The 25,838-nt window shown below is 44.7% G+C and overlaps 1 protein-coding gene across 4 annotated transcripts in view; it reads left to right on the forward strand.

Annotated features, from left to right (window-relative positions):
- PAM (peptidylglycine alpha-amidating monooxygenase) overlaps window positions 1-25,838 on the forward strand; it is a 1,252,349-nt gene that overhangs the window by 658,715 nt on the left and 567,796 nt on the right. For all 4 annotated transcript variants that reach the window (XM_078675446.1, XM_078675447.1, XM_078675444.1 and 1 more), the window contains exon 6: window positions 11,663-11,750. In XM_078675446.1, coding sequence (XP_078531572.1) covers window positions 11,663-11,750 — 88 coding nt within the window. The remainder of the gene's footprint in view (window positions 1-11,662; window positions 11,751-25,838) is intronic.

Raw genomic sequence — 25,838 nt, forward strand, 5'->3', positions numbered from 1 at the left:
CTGCTGGTGGCCCGTCGCTTGTCTCATGGCCCATTCAAGAAAAGAGCTAAACATCTCAAAGTAAGCACAAGATATAGAACAACCCATGGGCATGCATTTATCCATGTAGAACATATCCCCAAAGGTGAAGCCTAAGAGATGTTGATCCGCTGGGTGTACCGGGAGGAGGCGGAAGGCTGATTCTATGTCTGATTTCGCCATCAGCGCCCCGGGCCCCGTGGCCTGTAATAAGTTGACAGCCTGATCAAAAGAGGCGTACTTAACACTACAGATACCCTCGTCAATGGCATCGTTCAGTGACGCCCCCCTAGGTGCTGACAGGTTGTGGATCAATCTGAATTGCCCTTTCTCTATTTTGGGGACGACTCCTAAGGGGGAACACACAAAATTGGGCACCGGCACTACAGTGAAAGGGCCAGCTATCCTGCCTAAGGACAGCTCCTTGTCAATCTTGGCGGCCACCACAGCTGGATTGTGCTTTACTGACAATTGGTTTTTACAGTGTGCGCTGCCTGTGTATCCTGCTGCAGGGATCCTAAAGCCTTTAGAGAAACCTTCTTGGAGTAGGGTGGCCGATGTGTGGTCCGGGTATCTGTTCAACCATGGTATCATTGCTAACACATCCACTGGCGTGGGGGGGCCTAACTAGTTTGTCTCACAGTGGCTTTCCCCTTCCCCTTGTCCCGTGTTTCCATGCTTGGACCTACAGGCAGTTTCTGGATGAGAGGGGTGACCACAGGAGGAACATGCGTGTCTAAACTTACACGCGCCCCTTGTGCAGGTGCGCCTATTAAAGTCCCAGCACACCCCCTTTTTCTCCGCCCCACCGGCCCTAAACTTCCCAGGTACCTCACTCGTTTGGGGGGGCCGAAAGGGCTGTTGGGGTCTAGCGGAGAACACCTTGACCGAACCGGAGAACTGAGGGGGGGGTGCATTATCCGAGAACTGCTTATGCCATGACATGGAGTCCACCGTGTCCCATGTTAGTGATCTATTAAATTCCAATGCTTTCCTGAAATTCAAATCATACCCTTTCCACGCATCCCCAGAATACTGCTCACTCCACCCCACAATCCTGCTCTGGTAGCATGCCAATGGCGCCTGTAAATCCGGAGGTCGTTCAGCCTTAATAGCCGTGAATACAGCCCAAGCCTTAATCCAGTTGAGCAGTGTTTCCTCAACCCTAAATCTAGCACACTGCACCCTCCATTCACTTGGGTGCATCCACTCCTTCAGTGTTTTCGCATGCTCCATTTCCCTATTATCCAATAACAAAGAATAAATATACACATATTTATCTGCCCAAATCATCTCCTTCACAGCTAACGACACATGTTGAGCCAAATTCTCACTCCTGGAAGGTAGAACACCGTCCCCCAAGAGCGGCAATGCCACTTCCTTACCATGTGCGGGCACCGGGGCCGGCTGCCCATTAGCTCCATCCGGCTGGGGAAGACTGGGACCTGCAAGGGGAGAAGATACTGGCAATGCAACACTGTCGGCGACCGCTGCCGATTTGATCTTTTCGACAAACCTCGCCGCCTCTGCTGCATGATCTGCAGAATTTGGGAAAGCTCCCCCTTTTTGGAGCCACGGCATCAAGGCCGTTATCTGAGACAACAATTCAGGGGGCATTGAATCTAAATTCCCACCTGGGACAACAGGTACCACTGGGGTTATGCCCAGTGGTACTGGCGCAGTAGGCAAGGCGGGTGCCGGGTGTGGCAAGCCTGTAGCCGGGATTGTGGGCACCGGTGGGGGAGCAGACCCTGGCGGTACTACAGGCACCGGCACGACGGGGGCTGGGGGTATAGGCATAGGTATAAGCGGGGGTGGGATGACCGCCAGCGGCACGGCAGGTACCGGCTCTACTGGCCCTGGGGCGGGTGCAGCATACCTGGGTCTCTTGGGCTTAGACTTCCTAGGTGGGGTAACAAAATCCCCCCTTGGCAATGGTGCCGCCCTCTGGCGGATAGGCCTACCCGATGGGCCAGGGGCATCATCATGCCTCTCATTCATCCGTGCTTCCAGCTCATCTACTTTCCCTAGTCGCTGTTTAATTTCACCCATCTCACGCATCATGGCCCGCATCATAGCCTCCATCTTGGACCCACCTTTACCACCCCGTGGCCCTGGCATGGTAAAAAAAAAAAACTCAAACAACCAACCGCCTACTCTCCTAATATCACGACAGGCCAACTTTGTGTACCTTTCAGATGGAGGGTCACCAGGGGGCTTTCAACACCATGCAACGGCGACCGCAACACCAGCGGCTTGTCCGCTTATGTAAGGGGTGAGTAAACCTAATGTAGACCCACCCGGCGGCCACCAGGAGCGATGAATGCCAGCCCCCCGTACCCCTCTTACCGACCAGTCAGTCCTACGTATTCCCGGCGATATCGGTCTGCAATCACGCCCCACACCACGTTGCGCGATGACTGTCCTTACGTCCTCTCTGCGAGTGAATTGCACCAATAATGTCGTTAAAATTGCCTGAAATTGAGAAATGTATTAATACCGTGTAATAAAAGCAGGCCAGATTTATGAAAACCCAGTTTGGGCACAGCAAAACAGTTGAACCCCCCCTGTTAACCTTTCTCGTGCTATGTGCCACTAAATTCTGTTGTATCAGCAACCTTCAATAGCACTCACCCAATGCCAGGACAATTCTGGAACAAGTGAATGCACTTCTTACCCTCCACTGCACACTTCGTGCCACGTCCCAAACTGTAAACTACTTAATACCTACTACAATCCAGTCATGAAAAACAGCTTAAGAAATTAGTCACCTCGCTTTTTCTACAATTTGTACACTTTCACGAGGGGTCTCCCATCCAGGTGCTGCCCTGGTCGACCCTGCTTCGCGCCCTTCAGTAAATTGTGCTAGTGAGCGCTAAAAAATTGCTTTTCAAATGAGCGTCAACATACAGCGCTTATAATAATAATCCACCTTTGCAAAGCGCACAGTCACCCGTAAGGCCGTCGGGAAGCTTAAGCGAGCTCTTGCCCCGCCGCGCAAAGTTATAGTCCAGCAGGCTGTTCAAAAAATTAGGCGGCACCTATGCGCCCGTTTCCGACGACCCCCGCCCCGCACAATACCTCATGGGGCCTCAAGCGGCCCGTACCACGCTCTCACAACTGCCCTGCGCCCTTGTTGCTCTGCGACCGGCGAAGCGATGGTCCCGGCGACTCTCAGCTCCCACGATGCGGCGGGCCCCACGCGGCTGGCTCAGCGCGGCTCCGGCAAAAAACGCCGACGTCCAAAGCCTGCAAAGAAAGCAATATTTTAAAAGTTCCGGCGCTGAGTCTTGATCCGCAAACAAGGATCCCAGAAAACCGCTCTCTCCCGCCTGTAGTCCGAGTTCCTGTAAAACAAAAGCAAAAATTGTTAAAAAACAAAGAAGCCCCGAGCGCGGGGCACACGGTGCTGTGGGGGAGCGTCCAGGTACAAGGGGGTCTCCTGGGCGCTCCCCACCTCTTTATTCCCAAGGGGCCAGGCGGGGGGGCAACGCCCCCCGCCCCGCCCCTCCAGTAGCCCGCCCCCCCTGACCCGGACCTTCTACCTGGTATCCGGGTCAGGGAGGCCGCCGGCCAATCGGTGGTGGGTCGCGCCCAAAAGGGCCCGCCCCCACCACCGAGAGACATCAAGGGGAAAAGGGGGGAGACGGTCGCCGCGCCGCCATGCGTGCGGGGGGGCCGAGGGCCCCCCCTTTTCAAATGAGTCCTAGGCCTGAGGCTTCCGTCCTGTGCTATTATTCCATCAACCCCATGGTCCAACATTCAGTCTAATCTCAGCACCATGAATAGCATGTTGTTTTCAAGCTGTGGACCTGGGGCCCACCTTGGAGCTACAATTCTGCTCTCACAGAAAAGGTCTAAACACTACATCAAGCAAAACAAGCATTGGCATAGCCAATAGGTCGCGCCTTTGGGACCTTACAAGTGTTTAGCCATGGAGCACACAACGCATGTCTTCCAGGCGGAGCTGCTTTTATCTAAGTATTGGTTGCAGAGCAGAGACAGGACTGCGTGCTACCTTTACTAGAACAGTTAAAATGAAGAAAAAAAAAAACAGTGCAGTGTGAGCACTTCCACCGTCAACTTTTTTTTGGGATGCAGGGCATTTGTATCCTTTAACCAACGTGATGGTTTGGGGTTGGGTACTCATGGAGGAGAGGGGGAGGGTGTCTGTTAAGAATAGTTAATGACGGATCGGGGAGCAGCCAGGGAAGGTAGTGTGGGAGAGCAACATAGGATCTTGGCGAGTGGTTAATACAAACAAAAAGCCGGGCAGGGAGAATGGAACACAGAAGCCAAGTAGGGAATGCGATGCTTTAGGACGGGGGAGCTACCGATGTGCAGGAAGGGGCAGTCACCACCCTAGTGGGGAGCAGCAGGAGGGGGTGGGGAGAACAACAAAGGAGTGTGAGGGCAGAGGGTTTAAACAAGCGGCTGCATGCACAAAATAAGAACAGTGCGTGGCCTCCTGAAGCCTTGCAACACATAAAAGACTGTATTTTCTTCTTGTTAGATGCTGCGTGTGGAGAACAGGGATAGAAGTAACATGTTTTCTTTAACACAGCCTATTCTCCTTAAAAGAAGCGAGGCGCTCTCTCAGGAGCATTCGCCTATATACACAATACTTTCCTATTGGCTGCGATATCAGACTCAATTCACAATAATACTCCTACTCTCATAGTGAAGACCATATTTGATGCTCCATGCATGTGTACGTACACAGCAACACAGAGAAATGCAAGCTGCAAGCACAGAAATTCAACTTTTAGCAGAAGACAGAAATTATTGCAGTTGCAAATTACTTCAAGGGAAAACACTCACTGGCTAGTAATTAACCGATTTTATTACAGGAAAGGGGTTTGCTTCATTACTGCCTAATAGACAACCAACACAGAAGTGCTACATATGCCAGTCCACAATGGAGAGAAACGTGTGTTAACAAATTAAACAAGAGGCTGTTTAACAGAAATGATGCCCTTTGGCGCGGCTACACCCAGAGGTGGAATGCCCAGAGGCCTGGGGCCTCCAACATCACCTCTGCTCGCAGCCGCCCCGGACTCTTTCCTTGCTTGTGGTGATGTTGGTGGGATAATTCCTGTGGAGTGCAAGAGCCAGGCTTGCCATGACTGGGAGAGAGGCCTCAGTGGGAGAGGAGTTGCTGTGGCCGGGTGGTGGAGGGGACTTTGTGAAAAAGTTGAAGAGAGTGCTTTGGCAGGACATGACTGCTGCGGTATTCATGCTCCACCGTGGCAGCACACAGGATCTGGACCTGGACCGCGGCTGGAACTGGCAGGAAACCAGCAGTGAGGAAACGGCAAACAAGCTGAGCAACACCAAAAAATTAAAGGAAACAAGCATGGGGGAGGCAGCTCCAACCAGAGGAGGGGGAGCAAGCGTTCTCAGCTTTTCAGAACAAGTCCTACAGAAGACCGGTGGTGGCGCAACAAATAAAGCAGCAGTGCACCACAACTCCCAAAGTAAAAAACAAATCAAGAGAGCACAGCAGCCATGAACACACATTAAGCACGGCAAATGAAGCAAGAGTCTGGAAGCTGGCGCACAAAGTAAACAAAACAAAACCAGGCCAACAAAAAAAAAGAGTAGTCTCAACGTATCCTGAATAACCTGAACAGTAAGAGCAAATGTAACGGGTGCAGTCCTCGTGGGAGGATACAAAAGTTCAAAATGAGGGACTTCTAAGCGTGTTCACCAAACAAAATCCAGCATTTTGAAACAACAATAAAAGGAACCACTGAAAAAGATGGGCCTTGCTTGAAGCCCATATTGTTGATATAGAATGACTTGAAGAGACAGCACACATGTGCTGCCTAGGCAAGACTTAAAAAGCAATTCGTGAATCTTGTTTATGTGTTTATGTGGGTGCATGTCTCTGCATGTGAGGGTGCTAATGTTACTATGCATGTGAGCCTGTGTGCATGCATGTGCATGCGTGTAAGTGTGCACACATAACTGCATAAGTGTACATGTGAGCAAGCACATGAGTGTGTGAACGGGACTGAGCAAATGAGTGTGTGCGCGCACATGGCTGTCTCTGTGCACAACTGTGTTTGAATCCTAATAGGTCCACCAAGCTTTTAGGTTTCTGATTTAATTAAAAAGTGTAACATTGAATTGGGTAGCAGTAAACATGTTTTACCACTGTCAAGACACGCCAAGGAGTGAATGTGCAATTTTCAAATAGACATGGGGTGTTTGTGTATGCAAAGAGTGCATGCCTATGAATGTCTGTGCATATGAGTACACATGAGATTGTGTGCGTGTGTGTGAGACACATGTGAGTGCCTGTTTCGTGTGTGCCACAATGGCTGACGCAGCCCCCAGAATTTCAGAATTGAATGCATTAGCAAAATAATTTATTTGCCAATCAGGAACATCTATATGAACTACTTCTCCAAGTAGAGAAACAAGTGTTTGCACCTGCGTAGCTGTGTGCACGTCACTCCAGGATAAAATATTAGTGGGCACTGTACATCAGCAGACTATTGCCAAAGCACCTTGTAGGTCACTTAGACATAAATGCAGTTCTGCTCAAGGGGGCTGCTTGTCAGACTGCAGAAGAAGTGCCCGAAGTGACAGAAGTAGCTCTAACATGAATTGCCAATTGGAGAGTCTAGAAGTGCTTGCCCTTCCAAATGGGATGGTTATTGGTGAATTGATCAGTCTTGACCCTACTCCCCATGGAAACAGTCCAACCTGAACTTCCAGGCCAGGTCCTCCCTGGATCCCTGTACTGGAAGTGGGTGTTTGACATTGTATATCGCTTGGCCATCAATTGTTCTTTTGGCGTTTGTCACCCCAAGTGGGACGGGGGTGTCTTGATGTGGGTCCCGTGCTCCCTGTGCCACTGCCTTCAAGCTAGCCTGGCTAATGAGGGGTGATACCCCGAAACCGGTCCTTGGAGGCTTGTTTCTAGTTCAGGGAGAACCTGGCTTGGTAGTTCGGGCTGGACTGTTCCCATGGGGAGTAGGGTTGAGACTAATTTGCATATGTCTGGGTCCAAACTGGGGTGGTGTGGTAAGCAAAAGAACCTTGGAATTCAACCCAAATATGTGACTGCGGGTGAATGTTTGACAACATTCAGCCCATCATTTTTTTGTGTTACATTATAGTTCAAGTTCAAGTTTAACATTTGTATAGCGCACTACTCACCCAGAGGGTCTCAAGGCGCTTGAGGGAGGGGGGAACTTTACTTATCGAATATCCAAGTTTTTAGTTGTTTTCTGAAGGATAGGTGGTTCTGTGTAAGGCGGAGGTGGGTGGGGAGAGAATTCCAGGTTTTGGCCGCTAAGTAGGAGAAGGATCTTCCCCCCATGGTGGATCTATGGATGCGTGGAATTGCGGCGAGGGCTTGATTGGACGATCGTAGTTGGCGGGTGGGGGTGTAAAAGGAAAGGAGACATACTCCAGGTTTAAGGCCTGCCCCCTGGGATGTTTTCCCCTTTTGACAAATTAGGAGGCTTCAATACATTGTCCTGTCTCAAGAATATTCTCTCTTTTTTCCTCCATCACTCCCCAACCCCAAATCCTCCCCTCCCCCTAGCCCTCTTGCCTTTAATAAATGAGAAGATTTCAAATAGTTGGTCTTGAGAATATTACGTAGAAACTAGCAAGGGTTTATATATTCAGAGAAGGAAGGTGTTCTACACCCCTCGATTTTTTTCTTTGGCTAGTAATTGACGAAAGACCAGTTTTCTCTGTCTCTGTACCCAAACTCTGGGTGCTTATTTCTAATTGGCCTTTCTCTGCATCTGAACTCTGAGAGATGTGTCCCCTCCTCCATATAAAAGTGTCAACATCTGACATGTCTGTAGGAATAATGTTTTGCTGTCTCTGGGGCTTTTCTCCAGCCCCCTACACCCGCTGCCACGTAGGGTCAGCTGGTGGGCTAGGGCTGCTTAAAACCTGCTCTTGATTTGCTCCCACAGCCTGTCTGTTGTTGCTAGGCCTAGGCTGGTAATAGGTCTGCTCCCCTTGTCCTCTCTGCCAACATTGTTGTGAAGAAGAGCCGGTCTAAAGTGGACAGCATCACTCACCATCTAGATTACGTGCTGATGACCGGCCTACTACCAGACTGACTCGGATTTTAAAGGTGGACTGCCATTGAGTCTATGCAAGACTTGGGCTCACTATCCAGCCTGCCAATATTTACGTGTCAAATATCAGGTTGAACTGAAAGCCTAACTCAATACCTAGCTTCTTCAACAAGGGTTGTTGGTAGCATGGTACGTGCATTAGCGATAAGCTGCCATTTGTATTCGCCTCATTCCTGTTTCCATCAGTAAGCATCTGGTTCCCATTAATGCCATACACAGGTTTTTGATCTGTGTCTTTGTAATGGCCTTTTCTTTTTTCGAAGTAGGATCTGTTTAAAGAACGCATTTAAAATAAATGCAGTCACCCATGCAAAGCACAAAACATAGTACTGGAGTGGCTGGCATAAGCCTGGGCCTCCTTGCGCATACAAGACTAGTGAATGCCTTGTACGTGTAGCAATGCCTTGTGTCATGTGCCTCCCTTATGCAACTATCTAGCATGTGTGTTCTAGTCAGATGGCCCTTGTAGCATGTTTTCGGTTCGCAGTTTGATTTGCCAGCTTCTGGTTCTATGTATTGATTAACCCTACCAAGAATGCTCCATACTAGTTCAAACTAATTCCCATAAAACAATGTCAACCCAAAACATGCCCTTCCCACTTACTGTCCTTTATAGTTAGGTACACCACTCTCTTGTGAGAAACCTCAGTCTGACTCCCTCCCCCCAAAAATATTACTCACTAAGCTACTCCCCTGCTTAACCCTAAGTGAATCCGTTGACTTTAGTACTCCCGTCTGGAGCGTGGCCTCTGGTATTCGCAGGGCTCAGTATCTTCCCCATTCCTTCCCTGCAGCTGAATGGAGGTGAGATTGCTATGCGGACCCCTTATCAGGAAGGCAAGCGCCACGCAATGTGCTGCAGCCAATCATGGAGGAGAATGAACCGCCGCGCTCTAGTGCGCGTGGCTCTGCCGTCTTAACGCGCGGTGTTGTGCGCCAGATCCTTTGGGTCAAGGGATAGTCGACGGGTCCTGCTTGTTGGGAGCTGTGGTCTTTTTGTGTCGTCTTGTGACCCTGGGATGTCAGGTCTCGGCACGCTGCCGTTAGTGATTGTGACAGCAGTCTCAGCAGCAGCTATCATGTGAAATGTGTGGGCTGAGATAAAGTTACACTTGGGTCTCAAGGGGTGTAGAAAATGGCCGTCCTTGACTCTGAAGAAACACGGCCATTGATGTCTTCTCGACCCTTGACAGCTCCCTGAAGAACGCGGCCTGTTTTCGTACGCCTGTCAGGAAATGAATAAGTGTTGTTAGACGGTATTTCTTCTTCACAAACAGAAAGAAATAAAGCACCTTTGGAAAAATAAAATGAGTCCCCTGTTTTCGAGATGAATCACTTGAACCACTTTGGTTTTTTTCTGTGGTGGTTAGCTAAAGAACATTTTCCGATGTTTTTGAAAATCCGTAGTATGACTGGTACACAGCAGCTCCGGGGTCGCTAGTGATTCTTACTGCATTTCTTAGTTCTTGTACTCAAAGCTTTGACTAAAAATAACCTTCTCTCACATTTGGTAGCTTGGTGTGAGTAGCCAAGCGCCTTGAAGTTCGGTGTGCTATAACTGTCTCTGCTTTATAACTTAAACAAATACAGTTACAGAGCAGGGGAATGCTCATAGAAAATGTGTGAGATATTGAGTGCAACAACGCAACCACCAGCAATAAAGGTAGAAAAAAATGAAAGGAGAAAAATAAAAACAAAAAATATGTTTTCTAACACCTCAAGACATGTAGCTAATCAGGAACAGCCCTGAGGTGAAAGAGCATAAAATAGGAGGTGGTATCAATGAGTTTATGTTTGCACCAAGATCCTATTACTTGCACTGTTTTTTTCCCACAATATTTTTTCACTAAGACTTGCATTAATTTTGCTAACATTAACTCATTACATTCCTACTCTCATTAAAGCTGCAACCACCCTCGGTGGGGCGCTCACCCTTTAATTCTTGACCTTTAGCTTGAGGTAGGTTTTCCCTAATAAAGAGTGTTTTAAATGACGATTCCTGTTAATGGATGCTTAGTGTTAACTGTCTACATTTCTGAAATATTCATCATAAAATGGCTGCCTTTGCAACAAGCAGTGCAAGCCCCAGGTGCACGCCTTGGAATAAATCTGTCCCGGGAAGCCGCTGGCTATTTGGCAGGCTTCATGTGTCTAGGAGCTCCAGCCTGTGTTTATAATCACTTTATTAGCAAACTGATGGAGCATCCAGTCGGTCTTGGCAGCCTGGGTTCCCTTTTGCTCAGTTTGATGTTTTTTGGTTTAGAAATATTTGAGGCATATGTTTCTTATTAGCATTGTGTTTGGCAGATCACTTCTAATGCCTGTGAGCGACCCACCCACCACTGAAACGATGCCCTTCCTCTGGTCATTTGAGTCTAGTTCCTGTTAAATCTGTACAATTCAACAGGAAATGAAGGACATAAGGAATTGTCATAGTCAACGGTGCTACTGGATAAAGTATTAAGTATGTATTAATGAAACTGAACTTTGATGCAGTTTTAAGCAATAGAAGAGACTTAGCCTGTGTTTCAGGGCCTGCACATTCTAAATGGTACTTTCCTTACTTGGCGGTCTGACATGCGCGTGAGCATGCTTCCAATATGGAAAATGTCCAAGGCTGACCTGCCCTCCAGTACGGGTGGGAAATATAGAGTATTCCTTAGAAGAGAGTCTTTATTGTGTGTCGGTGGTGGTCATAGGTACTCATTTTTGGGCACCAGGTCTTCTTTTTCATCATTAGTCTTTGACCCGGAGCAAGAGAGAGAAAGGGAGAAAGGAGGAAGAGAAAACTAGGAAAACAGTAACTAGGGCAGAATGCAGGGATGACCACGAACCTGCAAAAGTGAGCTAAAGAAACAGGCATTGTAAGGTGGTGGAAGAAAGAGGTATGAGGTTTTATCAATACTATACAATATAGGTATTGCGCTATCCTGGTATGTGGCAGCACTGATAGTGGAATCCTAAGAAAAACTTTGAGCCCGGACCTATATATTTTAAATGTACATATAAATCTCTGTAGAAGGGGACCGTGGAAGAGTTTGAGTAGTTACAGACTCCACGTGAGAGCCAAAGAGCTGCCCCCTCTCAGTCATGGCAGGGTTCTGTGAAGCAAAAAAGATCTGGAAGGCATGTCTCTGCTGACGCCTGATCCTGGAGGGCCCCTCCCTGAGAGTGACTGCACAACCTCAGTCTCCTTTTTAGAGGATCAGGGCTCCCCTACACAATAGAGAAGGTGGTGAGACCACTGCACTCTAATGGTGTGCAGTGGTTTCCTCGGTTTCGCGCATGCGCACCCGTGCTGTGGGAATATTGCCATCCGATGCAGCACGCGGAATACGACTGGTGCAGAGAATCCCCCAAACCTCCCTTTCCACACTGTATTGCGGGGTACTGATTGTATATTGTAGACCCAGAGGTCTCCTGGGTGGTGGTCATAGTGTTAAAACAAAGTATCTCTTACAGTGGGTAAAATAAGTTGTAATTGAGAGCTGATGTAGGAAAATACTAACATGCTTTATTTTGTTTTGCAGTGGACTTCAAGCCTCACGCTAACATGAACACTGCCCACCATATGTTACTTTTTGGATGCAACATGCCTTCTTCAAGTGAAGATTACTGGTGAGATTCACAGACTTAATGTGTGACCTCCTTCACTTCTGTTGTTTAGCCTGTTTGGAACCGCATACTCTGTTCTGTGTTTCTTGTTTGATAATTGACGAATCATTGCTGTATTTGTCATTCTTGTCACTTGCAACAGCACTGAGCTTGTTTTATCACGCTAATATTTTATTTATAGCAGATATTACTACTTTGCATATTTATTATCTTTCATAATCGTTTGTCTCCTGAAGCGGGTGTTTTCTTCATAGGATGGGTAATATGACAGTTCGTGTGGCAGAAGAATGATGCAGTTGAAGGGCCTTCTCTCTTACTGCCACATTTTGCATTTAAGTGAAGCTCTTTTATTTGCTGTTTACTAGCTTCATTTTTTGACGGTGTATTACGTCACTCATCTCCAGTCCTCAGCAGGGAGAAAAGTAAGTAGAAGCGACTTTAACCAGGGAGGAAAAGCACTTTGGAGAAATGTAAGAACCACTTTTGTGAATCTAAATGTGACACAATAGATGCACCATATAAGCAAATGGTGCTTTGAAGTTCCTCTCATGATTCACAGAATGAATATCAGAGGAAGGTTTGAGGTCTACTTAAGATGGTGAAAAATGTGCCCTTAGCTTATTTTCCACTGTAGTAAACTTTGGACGTAGAAAACAAGGGAATTATAAGTGGGAAGGTCTTGTGTGCTGCCGACCCCCAGAAAGACCATGGACGTTTTAAGGCCTTGGCAAAGTAGGCAATTGCCCAGGCCCACCACCTTCCAAGGGACCCCTTGGGATGTGTACTTTCTCGATATTTGGCCTCTGTGTATTCAGTTTCTCTGTATAAACATCTCTCGCTCTCTGCCTACATCTACCTATGACTCTCTGCTCAGTGTCATTTTAAGGGTTCTTAGAGGTCCTGGGCCACACATATCTCAATAGTCTTTTGTGATCCTGTTAAAGTTTACTGTTTGGCATCATGCAGGGTTGAATTAGCAGGTAATGGGTAATAAAATGTAAATGTTCCTTACATTGGCCCCCAAAATAAGACTTGCTTGCGGCCCCCAAAATCCGTAACATAACACTTTCAAAGACATAAGGTTTTGCATATTCACAAACATTTAGCCGTTAGTTTTCCACCCTGATAAAAATGCTCCTGTTAAAGTGTTGTTCCATGGTCAGGGAGGGAGGGCAACGCCTCCATATGTCATGTCAGTATGGTTGAAATGTGTCTACACACAGCAAATTATGCTTTCCCCTTGGAGGATATGCAGATGCTGATTTACTTGTGGATTTTTCTCAGTGGAAAACTAGAACGAGCGCATTTCTTAATAGGTGTACTACTGGAAGTCTGCGGGTGCCATACATTTCCAGGAGTGCGCCTTACATTTTTTGAAAATCTCTAAAATGTCAAAAAGCTCCTCCAGACATAAGAGAACATTTGCAGGAGTATATTTTGCTTGTTTGTTTTTGGGGGCATCCCGTAGCCTTTGTTGCTGCTGATGAGAAACCGAAAAGAGTGTGCTGCTAGTGGTTGAGTGAGAAACAACTGTAGGAACAAGGTACATTGTAGGGGAGAAAAGAATAATAATCAAGTGCCAAAGTAATGCATGCATACAAGAGTGGATGAGAGAAGATTAAAGAGGAAAGATTGCGAGATGAAGACATCTTGGGTTGATGTGACGACCAGCTGCAGTAATTAAAAGTGAAGATCATAGTGTTTCCATATTGTCTATTTTTTATTTTATTTCACAGTTTCTTCAATAATGCCCACTGATGCTCAGAGGGTGCTGTAGTGCACGTCCATAGAGCTGTTCACAGCATGTGGTACTATGTCATATTTCTCCGTATTTGTTTCAGAAGGACTAAGTGTGAGTCAGTCTGCCAAGTTATTCACGTATTTCTACTATGCAAATTCAAACAATGAGCTTTATGCTTGGCCTTGCAATTGTGCTGTACGTGAGGCAGGCGGAGAGAGGAAAGGCTGTTACGAACACTTTGTGATCCTCGAAACAGATGAATGAGGAAGAAAGAACTAAGTGAAGAATCTAAATCACAGGGGATTAGTGGATGCAAGAGCAACGGCAAAGAGTGTGGGACCTTCAGATCGTGGAGAAGGGATGGGGAATAACGGGTATGCACCTCGCCAAATTCTTACTGCCATGGAGCAGCGTTCACAGTAGTCCTGCTTGTTAGCTCCAGTGATCCAAGTGACCACTAGGACAAGCATAGACGTTCATTAAAAATTCTTCCCCACATTTTGGCAAGTCACTGATTTGTTTGACACCATTGGAGCATGAAACCAAGGTCACGCCAACCACAAGTAGTCCAGTGCATGCTGGGCAAACTGACAATGACCTGTCTCAACCGTAAACATCTGTAGTTCAAATCTAGTTCCAACAAGGACAGGCCAAGGGAAGACATTTGCAACTTTACTCTTAAAGGTGTTTTGTGAACTCTCCGAGACAGAACTCCTTCAGAATGAACCCTACCATTCACAAGGACACTCTAAAGACCCATTACATTTTATTTTGTAGAAAAATAGTAAACATTCAGCATCTATCCCTGATGACCCTGACCCTCCCCCTTTTCATCCCTAGGCTCACCACACATCCTTGCCTCGGTAGAGTCAGCTGTGTCGTGCCTCCAACCACTGAATTTTACAGTACATTAAGCAACTCCTGCAGAATCAAACCATGTTCCTTCTAGAAGGGCCTGCCTTGAGTTGTACCTGACCTGAACCAATGTAAAACACCCTCGCACCAGGCATCATTGCCCTCCTGAAGGTGCCCCTCTGCATTGCATCGTTTCCTGCCTGTTCATGTTTGCCACAGTCACCCTTCTGAAACATGGCACATCTAATCGAAACCCTAAGGCGTGCTCCATGTCTCCACAAATTCCACTTTTGGACAATTGCAGCATTATTTGTACGGGTTTGTGTAAGTACTAAATTATAGAGCCTCCTGGGATACAGCACCAAAGCTTCAAAGTTAGGCTTTGATTGGTAAAAGACCAATCCGGTTATCGATCACCTGAAAATGTCCTTGTTAGAATATAGGGTTGAACTCTAAGCCCAAAACACAAAGCCACCAGAGGCAACTCATTTACCTTTGGAAATCTGCCCCCACCTGAAACCGAAGATCCGGAGATCCATCCATGCTTTCAAGTCAAGCGCAAATGATGCACCACCCTCAGGCTACTGGTCCCACCGCTTTAGAATACTTCAGGTCACTACTGAGAGTTCAGATAACCGTTCCTCTGTTATTAACAAATTGAAATTCATGCAAGACTTCAGGTTGAAATGGCAAAGACAAGCCCTCCTTCGCCACTCTTCTTTCCCAGGTAAAAAAAGGTCCACTTCCAAGGGATAAAGGGACAAGCAGATTTATGACTTTTAGAGGTAATACTCTAGAAAGGTACAAGCAAAGTTAACTCACCTCTAAGACTTGCAGGGTAAATGCAAACCTTAAATCCACAAGGGCACCCTGAGATGCAAGACTCAACAATCGCCTTGCAGTACAATTAAGTGATAGAGAATGGTCCAAATCCTGAAATGTATGAAAATAACGTTGCTTTAGCTCTGTACGATAGGGGGTGAAAAGTGGCGATTGAGTAAGAAGATAAATATATTTACCTGTTAAATAAACCTTGAGATGTTTACTATTGTAAAAGTCAGTAGGCATCCATGTACATCTATAGTAGGATGTTGAGCCTCTGAGAATCCCTTTTGCATTTTTTGTATCTTAGGAATATAGCATCCTGTGAATGCTGGGTGCTGAATCTTCAGGGGATGACACTGCATCGCACTTGGCTGTAGATCAGAAATAACTGGATCATGTACACCACAGAAAAATGTCTTAAGGATAGGAGACAGAACGACTGCCTCGTGACCAACATGACATTTAAGTGAATACTTATGGATACACTTGTGATTCAAGAAGATATACATTGTAGTGCTGCACAACATTCTGATTTTATACGAAGGCCTTGAACAAGCTCATCAGTGGATTGTTCGAAGCTAAACATGTTGATTGAGTATTGTACCAAGATACAAGATTATTTGTAGGATATAAATACAAATAAATGAATCTGTTCACACCTTACCGATGTGGATTCTTTTACTTAAGAGGTATTTCAGTGGTGTGCAGGATCATACTACTCCCCTTCTTTAAGATCTTTGCTTCAAAATAGCCTTCCCATTAACTTAAGGTACAAACTTTATCCCTCCAATGACTATAGGTACTTTTGTTCTCTTAGTCTCTAATGCACCTTATTTTTAAATTGATGGCACAAGATCCTTAACATTATGGTTGGGCAAGTTTTACTCATATGTTCATACCTGCTCCAAATTAACCTTATGAAATGTAATAAACACTGCCTTATCAATCTCCAATGTGCAGGTCTCTCTTCTGTCTCTCTCTCTCTCTCTCTCTCTCTCTCTCTCACTCTCTCTCTCTCTCTCTCTCTCTCTCTCTCTCTCTCTCTCTCTCTCTCTCTCTCTCTCTCTCTCTCTCTCTCTCTCTCTCTCTCTCTCTCTCTCTCACACACACACACACACACCTCTCTCTCTCTCTCTCACACACACACACACACACACACACAGTCTCTCTCTCTCTCTCTCTCTCACACACACACACACACACACACACACTCTCTCTCTCTCTCTCTCTCTCTCTCTCTCTCTCTCTCTCTCTCTCTCTCTCTCTCTCTCTCTCTCTCTCTCTCTCTCTTTTTGTTACCCTTTAACCCATTGGCTTGAAAGTTAAGATGTTAGGTCTGACAAAGGAAATGTTGTGTAGGAAATTGGCTGTTTTCCTTCGCATCTAAACTATTAACACATTTACCTCACTCACCAAGTCACAGTTTGGTGTACATATTATGTTCTGTATCCTCTGTGCGTCTTATCCATTCTGACTAGTGGATCTTATACACAATAGCTTTCTGCTTAGCATCACACTCTCGATCTTTCATTCTAGTCCATAGCATTATAGTCCCACTGGAACTAGTATGGGGTTGCTTGTGTGTCCATCTATATGGAACCTATCCTGGTAGTTCTGGATGGACTTTGCTTATTCAAGCAGGACTTACAGGCACATGCATCAATGTTGGCTTTTGCAATTCCTTAATTGCGATTTTGAAGGAATCGCAATTAAGGAATCGCAAAAGCCTATGCATGTAGAAATCGCTTAAAAATTGCGATTTCTGAACATTCCTCAATTGCGACTCGCAAATTGCGCACAACCAAAATCCCTAAACAGCTCATCCATACAATTGTTAAACGCCGCATCTCCACCAGAGCGGTTTTGGGACAGGTTTCCACCTTCATCCTGATGAATCGACAGGACCCGATTAATTTTCCTTCATTGAGGCCACAGCCCTTGGTACTCACCTAATTGTGAACTATGATACCCCCCACCCCCGTCCTGAAGAAGACCCGCTGCTGAGGAATGCACTCACCCGTATGTGTTAGGGTCGAAACGTCGACGCACCTTTAAAAGCCTACACCCTACTTCTGCCCCTTACCCCTGCGCTACAGATGTAGTTACAAAGTGAATTATAACAGTTGTTGTGTACACGAAAGTACCCAGAGGGGTAGGCTTGAATATATCAAGGGAGACTGTTCTTTCAACTAGTATAGCCCCTTGTTATTGTTGTTTGCAAATTTTGTATCGCCATTTTTTCCTTTTTCCTTTATTTTCCTTTCACTTGAGCACCAACTTTTCACACACTCCTTTCCGGCTGATGATAACCGATGTATAATGTTTTTTTAAATGATTAATTAAGTTCAATTGAAATATTCTCATTGTGTGACTAAATAAACTGAGGTTTTTAGTCCTTCTGAATAAATTGTGTTTCTTTCTGGGGGTGCCTATGATCTTATGTGCCTTACTAATTACAAACAGGAATCCGTTTGGAATCATAAATTAAAATAGTCTTGGACCACTGTTTTTCTGTACCATATGATACCCAGGTCCTTTTGACTTTATAGGGTGACCCCATTTGTGATAATGATTGTTTGTCCAAGGACTGTTTAGATAAACTTTATATGTTTATTGTGTTTATCTACAGTCTATAGGCCTGTGGTGCAGTATTTTCTATTTTCAAGTTAACACGTTGTAAAGTGAGTCGGGCTTGCCCTGCAAAAACGCCTGGTCACAATCATTGTGTATTCGGGGGTCGATTAGGTTTATTTAAGATATCGTAGTATATTGACCCACAAGTGCATAAACTGCTTTGCAGTCGTGGAAGTAACTTGAGCACGCTAGGGGTGCTGAATTAATTTGATATGTAATCTTTGTTGTGCAAGTAATAGAACATAACCTTTGTATGTAATCTTAAGGCATATTATCTAATTTGACTGCATTTTTATAGCCTACTGGGATGACCATGTAGCGCTTTCTTGGTTGCACGAGTAATGACACCTGATCATTGTTATCTGTATTTCGCTATCGCATATTCTTTCATTGTCATGGCGTGTCCCTCTTTCTCTGCCTGGTGACTTTCGACCTGATTTCAAGGTTTGCACCAGTGCCCAGAATCTGATGTGAGTATTGATGATATGTTGCAGGTAGTGTGTACTGGTCCTCGGTTTGGTGGCTATATCCTACCCCTTGAGTTTGAGGTGTTAGTTTTTGGCTCTTGGTACCTGGATTCCGATAGGGACCAACGCACAAATTCAGATGTTTCAATTAAAATCAATTTGGGCTAAAGTTGCATATCACTGTCTATTCTGAAGCTAATGGCCTAGTCTGCAGTGTTAGAAATGTTATTTTTGAATCATTCTGATAATACCACCGAATTGCAAGCTCCTAAAACCTGAAAGATTTGAGTTTCAGCGGCGTGGCATAACATTTTATACATCAAATCTGCTAAAAAAATGCAAATTCAGGAAAAGCTAACTCATTTGAATGCATAAATATCTGTTTATTAAGCACCCACTGCAAGAGAGATGTCTTCACAGAGCTGTAGGCGAATGCAGATACTAGAAAAGAGAATAACCATGAATATTAAAAAATATAAAGAGCCATGTTTTTAAACATTTCCTATTGGCTAAGGGCCGGGGTCGTCGAGACGCACGAAGGAAAGCATAATCGATCCAGTGATGCTTTATTTCGATTGTGCGATGTTACCCTTTCTGAAGCATTAAATAATTTGCTGAAAACATAGAAGCCTTTGACCCTGCACATTTTAAACGATTGTTCATATTAGGATCAATGTGCACCGAAATTAGTTTGTGGTAACCAGTATTGGGGTATGCTAGGCAAAATAGCATGTTGGTGCCTGACCCTCCTGGCGATTGTTCCTGATTGGGTCATATCTGCTTCTTTTAGGGGCATGCTCGTGGGTCCATTCCATAATGGCATCCTATGTGGTTGCTTACTATTGGCTTAGTGTAGCATCAAACCTGTTGTCTTGATACTGCAACGTGACGCGTGGTGTAAGAGATGGGGGGATGGGTGAAGGAAGGAAGAGAAAGGTAAAAATCAGTAGACCTTCATCTGTGTCAGAGGAGGTGAAAGGGGAATTAAACCTCAAGGTGAGTACAAATTAGCGCTTTGAGTTGTGTTCGGAATAGGTCAGGGTTTTTCTGACATCTCAGATCCCCTCTGAGTGAGTTCCTCTAGGTGGGAACTGCCGAAGAAAAAGAGTTGTCACAATGAAGTGCGATTAGAATCTTTATGATTCCAGTCTGCAGAACCTCTTTGCTTGAGAAGTTTTTGGTGCTTCTGAATATGTTTTGAGTTAAGTGGAATATGCATGTTCTTGAAATCTGCCTACTTTGTTGATAAGCCCCCGCTAAATCACTTGCTCTTTAAAAAATAAAATAGCTGGGGAGTTCCGCCAATTTCTAGTACCTTTTTAGGCCCCATTTAACTCTTTTCCGCCTGTCCTTAATTTTTGTAATGACGAGATCCCGCACCCAGCAGTTTTGCTTAACTTCCTCATATCGGTCTCCAATTTTTCAAATCTGCTTGGGAATCTGAGAATCTGTTGTGTGTAAAGATATATATAGATATACCCAATAAATACACATACGGAATAGATAGATAGGCATACTCACGCACACACATACACTTTTTAAAATGCTTCACTCTTTAATATCAATTATGGTAATGAGTCTGAGCTCACTGTTTCAAAGGCAGAATTAAAATACCCCTAATTCCCAAAATCTGCTTGCCTCTGTTATGTTCCTGCTCTGACTTGGTCAGCACTGAATGTGCAACAAGGAGGGAAGCTGTGGAGAGTTGGTTGTGGCAAAATTACTGTGTATTTTTGAATTTACTTTGCAAGAAACAAAGGTAATTTCAGTCTGAAAGATAATTTCAAATGTAAATTAGACGTCAGCTTCTCATGCAATTCTGGGATCCGTTTGAGGTGGTGATTGTGATGACCTGTCTTCCTGGGTATTCTGGTTCCATGTTGGAACCTAGTGTTTGGAACCACATGACACCAAGGTTCCTATAACTGGTAATTCCAGGATTGTCAGTTGTTAGCTGACTGTTGATGGGGCTGAATAAATATTACTTATTGAACACAATCCTGTGTGAATCCCACATTATTACACTGGCGACGTTTGTGGATGGGATCTACTCGTGCAAGATAGCCCCAACAACAGGTGAATAGCTAAATGCGAAGAGAAAGACTCACGTGACTGCTGTGTCGATGAGGGGAGATTGATCAGCATCTTCAAGGTACAGCTGTGGCCCAGCGAAGGAAACGCGGCGAGGGACGTGGAAAAAGTCGAAAACGCGACGAAAATCGGCAAAGGTAGTCTTTTACAATGATTTTTGGAAGAAAATAGAAAAAAACGGAGCTTGTAACTGACGTCGATTTTCGAGGGTGATTTCCCTTAGAAAAAAGCCTATTTGTTTGTAGAAAAGGTGGCGGACATCTTTGAATGGGCGAGTTTCAAGAATAAAAAAAACAAGCGAGATTGGCCATAGAAAGTGATGCAAATGTTTCTTGGCGGCCATTTTAGGTCGGGAAAAAAAGAAAACAAGCTCGAATAGCCAAAGAAAGAAGCATTTAATGTTGTGGCGGCCATTTTGACTTGGTTTTGGAAAAAGAAGAAAAGAAAGCCCAATCCATTTTGGAAACAAGACTGAATGTTTGTGATGGATTAGTGGCGGCCATCTTGGATTTTTTTCGATCGTTTTTTTTCGTTTTTCTGTTATTTCAAGAGGATTGCAACGGGTGAAGCAGCAGTTTGGAGCGTGACATTATAAGGGTATCTACTTCAATGGTAAAGGAGGACAAAAGGACCTGTTGTACGGAAAACGAGTGAAAACTTGAGGAAGAGAAAAGTCGGAGGAGCTTGGTGGATGGAGTAAGTGACTCAAACTTGAAGAAGTACCGAGAGGTGCCGGAAAGGAAAACCAGACTCAAATTTTTTTTAGTTCTACATTGAAGAACTTGAAGCCTGTCGATGGTGATGGGCACACCTTTTTGAGGGAAGGGAGGTGGAACTTTGTTGTTAAAGGTTTAAAAGTGGAATAAGGGTAAAGGTGTTGAGTGGAACTGAGGCAGTAAAATGCAGAATGTAACTGCACCTCCTTTCTTTCTGATGGAACCAGGGGAACCACTGATTAGGTGGAAAAAATGGAAAAAAATATTTGAAAATTACGCAAGGGTGTGTGGTGCAAATTTGAGTGGTGAAAGGAAGCATGCTTTATTGATGCATTGTTTGGGCGGAGAAGGCCAGGAGATTTTGGAGACTCTTCCAGTCATTCCACAAGCAGAACAAAGAGGATTGAATGAGTATGAGGTGTGTGCTAGGCAGTTGGATTTACATTATCTTCCTAAAGTGAGTACTATCATGGAAAGGTACTATTTCGGGTTACGAGAGCAGGGTAAGGAAGAGAGTGTTGAAGAGTACATTACTGCACTAAGAAAGTTGGCTTCAAGTTGCAAGTTTGGGGGTTTGGTGGAAGAACGAATTAGGGATCAGTTTGTTTTGAGATGTGTGAGTGATAAGATAAGGGAAGAGTTGTGGCTAAAGGATGAACCTGCACTTGAAGAAGTGGTAGGTATTGCAAAAAGGGTTGAACACATGTTAAAATGCGTTGGAGAACTAAGCAAGGAGAAAAAGGATGAAAAGCCAACTAGTTCTTCAACACAAGAAGTGGTGTGTCAGGCTGTGAAGAGAGAGGATGAGAAGAAAAAAAGAAGTGTGTGAGGAAGAAAGGTTGAAAGGGGAGATTGATGGTGGTATTTCTAAAATACAGACAAGTAAGAAATTTTCAACTCCTTTTCAAGGAACTTGTTACAGATGTGGGAGATATGGGCATATGGCAAATGCGAGAGAGTGTCCTGCCCTCAAGTTCAATTGCAATGTGTGTGGTAGAAAGGGACACATTGGTAGAAATTGCAGAACAAGAGTTGGGAGAGATATGAAGACTGAGACTAAGTTGGTTAGCTTTCAGATTAATGATGATGTTGTAGAACATCCTTCTGATTATGTGTTGATTGGGGAAGCAAGTGTGTTGATGAAATTTGATTCATGCTCACATGTTACTTTTATTTCAAACGAGGTGTTTGAAAATGTGTTTGGAAAGAAAAAGACTTTGTGTAAACCGGATATAAGACCAACAGGTTATCAAGAACATCCCATAAAAATAATGGGTTACTTTTTTGACTGCATCGAATATAAGGGGAGGTATACAGAAGCAAAAGTTTATGTGGTAAACAGGGGAGACCACTTGTTGAGTTGGTCTCATCAGGCAAGGTTGGGTGTGAGTCTCAATCCAAATGCTCATCCAGTTATTCAAGTACAGGCTGTAGACAATGAGGAGAACAAGTTTATAAAGAACTTTAAAGAGTTGTTCAGTGAAAAACTAGGATGTATAAAGGGTTACAATCACAACATCAAACTGAAGTTGGGTGCGGTGCCTGTTGCTGCTAAAGTAAGGCGCATTCCAATTTGTGTAAAGGATGCCGAGGGTAAAGAGATTGAGAAGTTATTGTCTACTGGGGTTATACAACCAGTAGAAGCAACTGAGTGGCTCGCACCAATTGTGGTCGCGAGGAAGCCTAATAATGAGATTCGGCTGTGTGTTGACCTTCGTGCTTTAAATAAAGAGGTAATAGTTGACAAGTACCCTTTGCCAAACATAGAGGAGTTGGTTTCTACATTAGATGGGGCATGCTATTTCACCACCTTAGATATGGCATCGGCCTATCACCAAGTTCCGCTAAAAGAAGAGTGTCAAGAGCTTACTAGTTTCATTACACCAATGGGTGCATTCAAGTTCTTAAGAATGCCTTTTGGGCTGGTTTCGGCAGCCTCGGTATTTCAGAGAATTATGGAAGATCTGTTCAAAGGAATACCGGGGGTAAGATGTTATCAGGATGATGTTCTCATTTCTGGTAAGAACGAACAGGAACATGATGAGAGGGTTTGCCTTGTGTTGAAGAAAATGTTGGAAGTTGGTTTAACTCTGCGTCAGAGCAAGTGCAAGTTTGGTGTCAATGAGCTAGATTATTTGGGTCACCACATCTCAAGGAAGGGCATATGTCCAAAAAAGGATCTTGTAGAAACAATTGAAAAGTTGAAGGAACCATGTTCAAAAGAAGAGGTTTCATCATTTTTGGGCATGGCAGAATTTTGCAATAAATTTGTCAGAAATTTCGCAGATAAGACTGTTAATCTGAGGAAAATCATGTGTAAAAATGCTGTGTTTAATTGGATTGAGGAGTGTAGCAGAGAGTTTGATCAGGTGAAGATGGATCTGAGGAATGCACCAAATTTGCAGGCGTTTGTTCCAGGGGATCCGACGTTTATTGTAACAGATGCTAGCAGTAAGGGTCTGGGTGCTTTGTTGTTACAAGTGAGGAAAGACAAGGAGGTCCTGATAGCTTGTGCTTCGAGATGTTTGAAGGGGGCGGAGTTGAATTACTCTGTCATAGAGAAAGAGGCGCTAGGTATATATTGGGCGGTGAATAAGTTCAGGAAGTTTGTTTGGGGTTCCTCCTTTACCGTCAGGTCTGATCACAAAACCACTAAAGGAAGTGCTTGAAAAAAAGGGGTTAGACTCCATCTCAGCAAGGATAAGGAGATGGGTAATTTCTTTGCAGGAGTTCGTGTTCAAGTTTGAGTATATCCCAGGAAAAACGAATGTCTCGGCAGATTGTCTGTCTAGGCTGGTGGATGTTGTAGAGAATGTTGAGGAAGCTTTGGCTGACGATTTTGAGGGTGAATTAAAGGTGTGTGACGTTACCTTGGGGGCGGTGGAGGAAGATACTTGGAGAGAAGAGCTGAGTAAGGATGAGGATTTGAAGGAAGTCATTAAATTGTTGGAAGGTGGTAGGTCTCGTTCTTTAAAGAAACCTTGGTCTTTGATTGCTGATGAGTTGGCAGTGGTGGATGGTTTACTCATGAGAGGTACTAGGTTAGTTCCACCTGTTAATCTCAGAAGTGTTCTGGTGGACATGTCTCATGAGGGACACTTGGGTATTTCAAAGACGAAAGAACGTATACGAATGGACTTCTGGTGGCCAGGTATCGATTTGGTGGTGGAACGCACCATTAGGGATTGCTCTTCTTGCCAGGCAAGTGATAAAGTTTTGAGGACGAGGTCTTCTCCAATGGTTTGCAGGAGGTTGCCTAGGTCCCCCTGGGATGAAATTGCAGTTGATATTGTGGGGCCTTTACATGGTGAACATCAAACTCCATTTATGTTGGTTTTATTGGATTTGTATTCTAGATGGGTGGAGGTTAGTTTGGTAAGGGAGATTACAAGTGAGTCTGTTATTTCCTTTTTGGAGTCTGTCTTTAAACGTGAGAGTTTTCCGAACTCCATTCTTTCTGACATTGGGCCACAATTTTGTTCAGGGAAAGTTGAGGAGTATCTCAGTAAGTGTGGCATTATCCACAAGAGGATTTCTTTGTATCACCCTGAGGCAAATGGTGCTTTGGAGAGACTCAACAAAACTTTGAAGGAAAGCATTCAGTTGGCAAGGGTCAACAATTTGGACTGGAGAAAGGAGTTACAGAACAGAATTTCAGCTTATCGATTCTCTCCTCACTCAACTACAGGAAAAACTCTGTTTGAACTTTTCAAGGGTAGAGCACCTAACACTTGTTTATGTCCTGCCTGGATGGCTGCAGACAAGGGTGTAAAAAATAATGAGGTGGGTGCATGGAGAGAAAGGGAATTGAAACTACAGAGGAAAAGGAAAATATATGTGGATAGGAGAAATTCTGCTAAGGATTCCAAATTCGTGTTGGGGGAGGTAGTAAAGATCAGGGCTCCTGTGGGCTGTCAAAACTGGTCGAAGTTTTCTGTTCCTAGAACCATTGTGAAAATTTTCAAAAATGCTGTAAAGACGGAGGATGGTCGTATCTGGAACAATAGTCGGGTTTCTCATTTTGGGGGAAAAGGGAAATGTGAGGATATTGTTGCTGTTCCTGATCTGCGTTCTAATAATTCTCGCAAGAGTGTGAGAGTATGCAGGCCTCCTGTTCACTTGCGTGATTATGTCTAGGTAGTTTCTTCTTTGTTTTTCTTTATCTTTCTGTTGCCTACTTCATTGCTGAACATGTAAACCTGTTTAATGTTTAAGAGGGAGAAGTGTGATGACCTGTCTTCCTGGGTATTCTGGTTCCATGTTGGAACCTAGTGTTTGGAACCACATGACACCAAGGTTCCTATAACTGGTAATTCCAGGATTGTCAGTTGTTAGCTGACTGTTGGATGGGGCTGAATAAATATTACTTATTGAACACAATCCTGTGTGAATCCCACATTATTACAGTGATCAAGCATGATTCGCAAGTTTTTCGATCAGTCGCTGGATAGTTGCTTTTATTCTTCGTGTGGTGTATGTGCAGATGGCTAGAGTCCAGTTGTCGAGAATGGAGTCACAGAATCAGTGGCAAAAGCATTTGAAGCGATTATACTAGTCTAGGTACCCGCATGACAATACACTAAAGAAAGCATCTAACTATGTCATTTCTGAGGTCTTAAACACGGAATGTCACAACCTGGACAGCTGCAGTTCAAAAAAGCCAAAGTCCAAATGATATGCTTACTGTGAACTTGGGTTTAGAAAGCCAGGTGGTATTGTTAATTACTGTTTATACCCAGAACGTACCCTCACTCTAAATACC

The sequence above is a fragment of the Lissotriton helveticus genome, chromosome 2_1 (assembly GCF_964261635.1).
Source record: "Lissotriton helveticus chromosome 2_1, aLisHel1.1, whole genome shotgun sequence".
Lineage (NCBI taxonomy): Eukaryota > Metazoa > Chordata > Amphibia > Caudata > Salamandridae > Lissotriton > Lissotriton helveticus.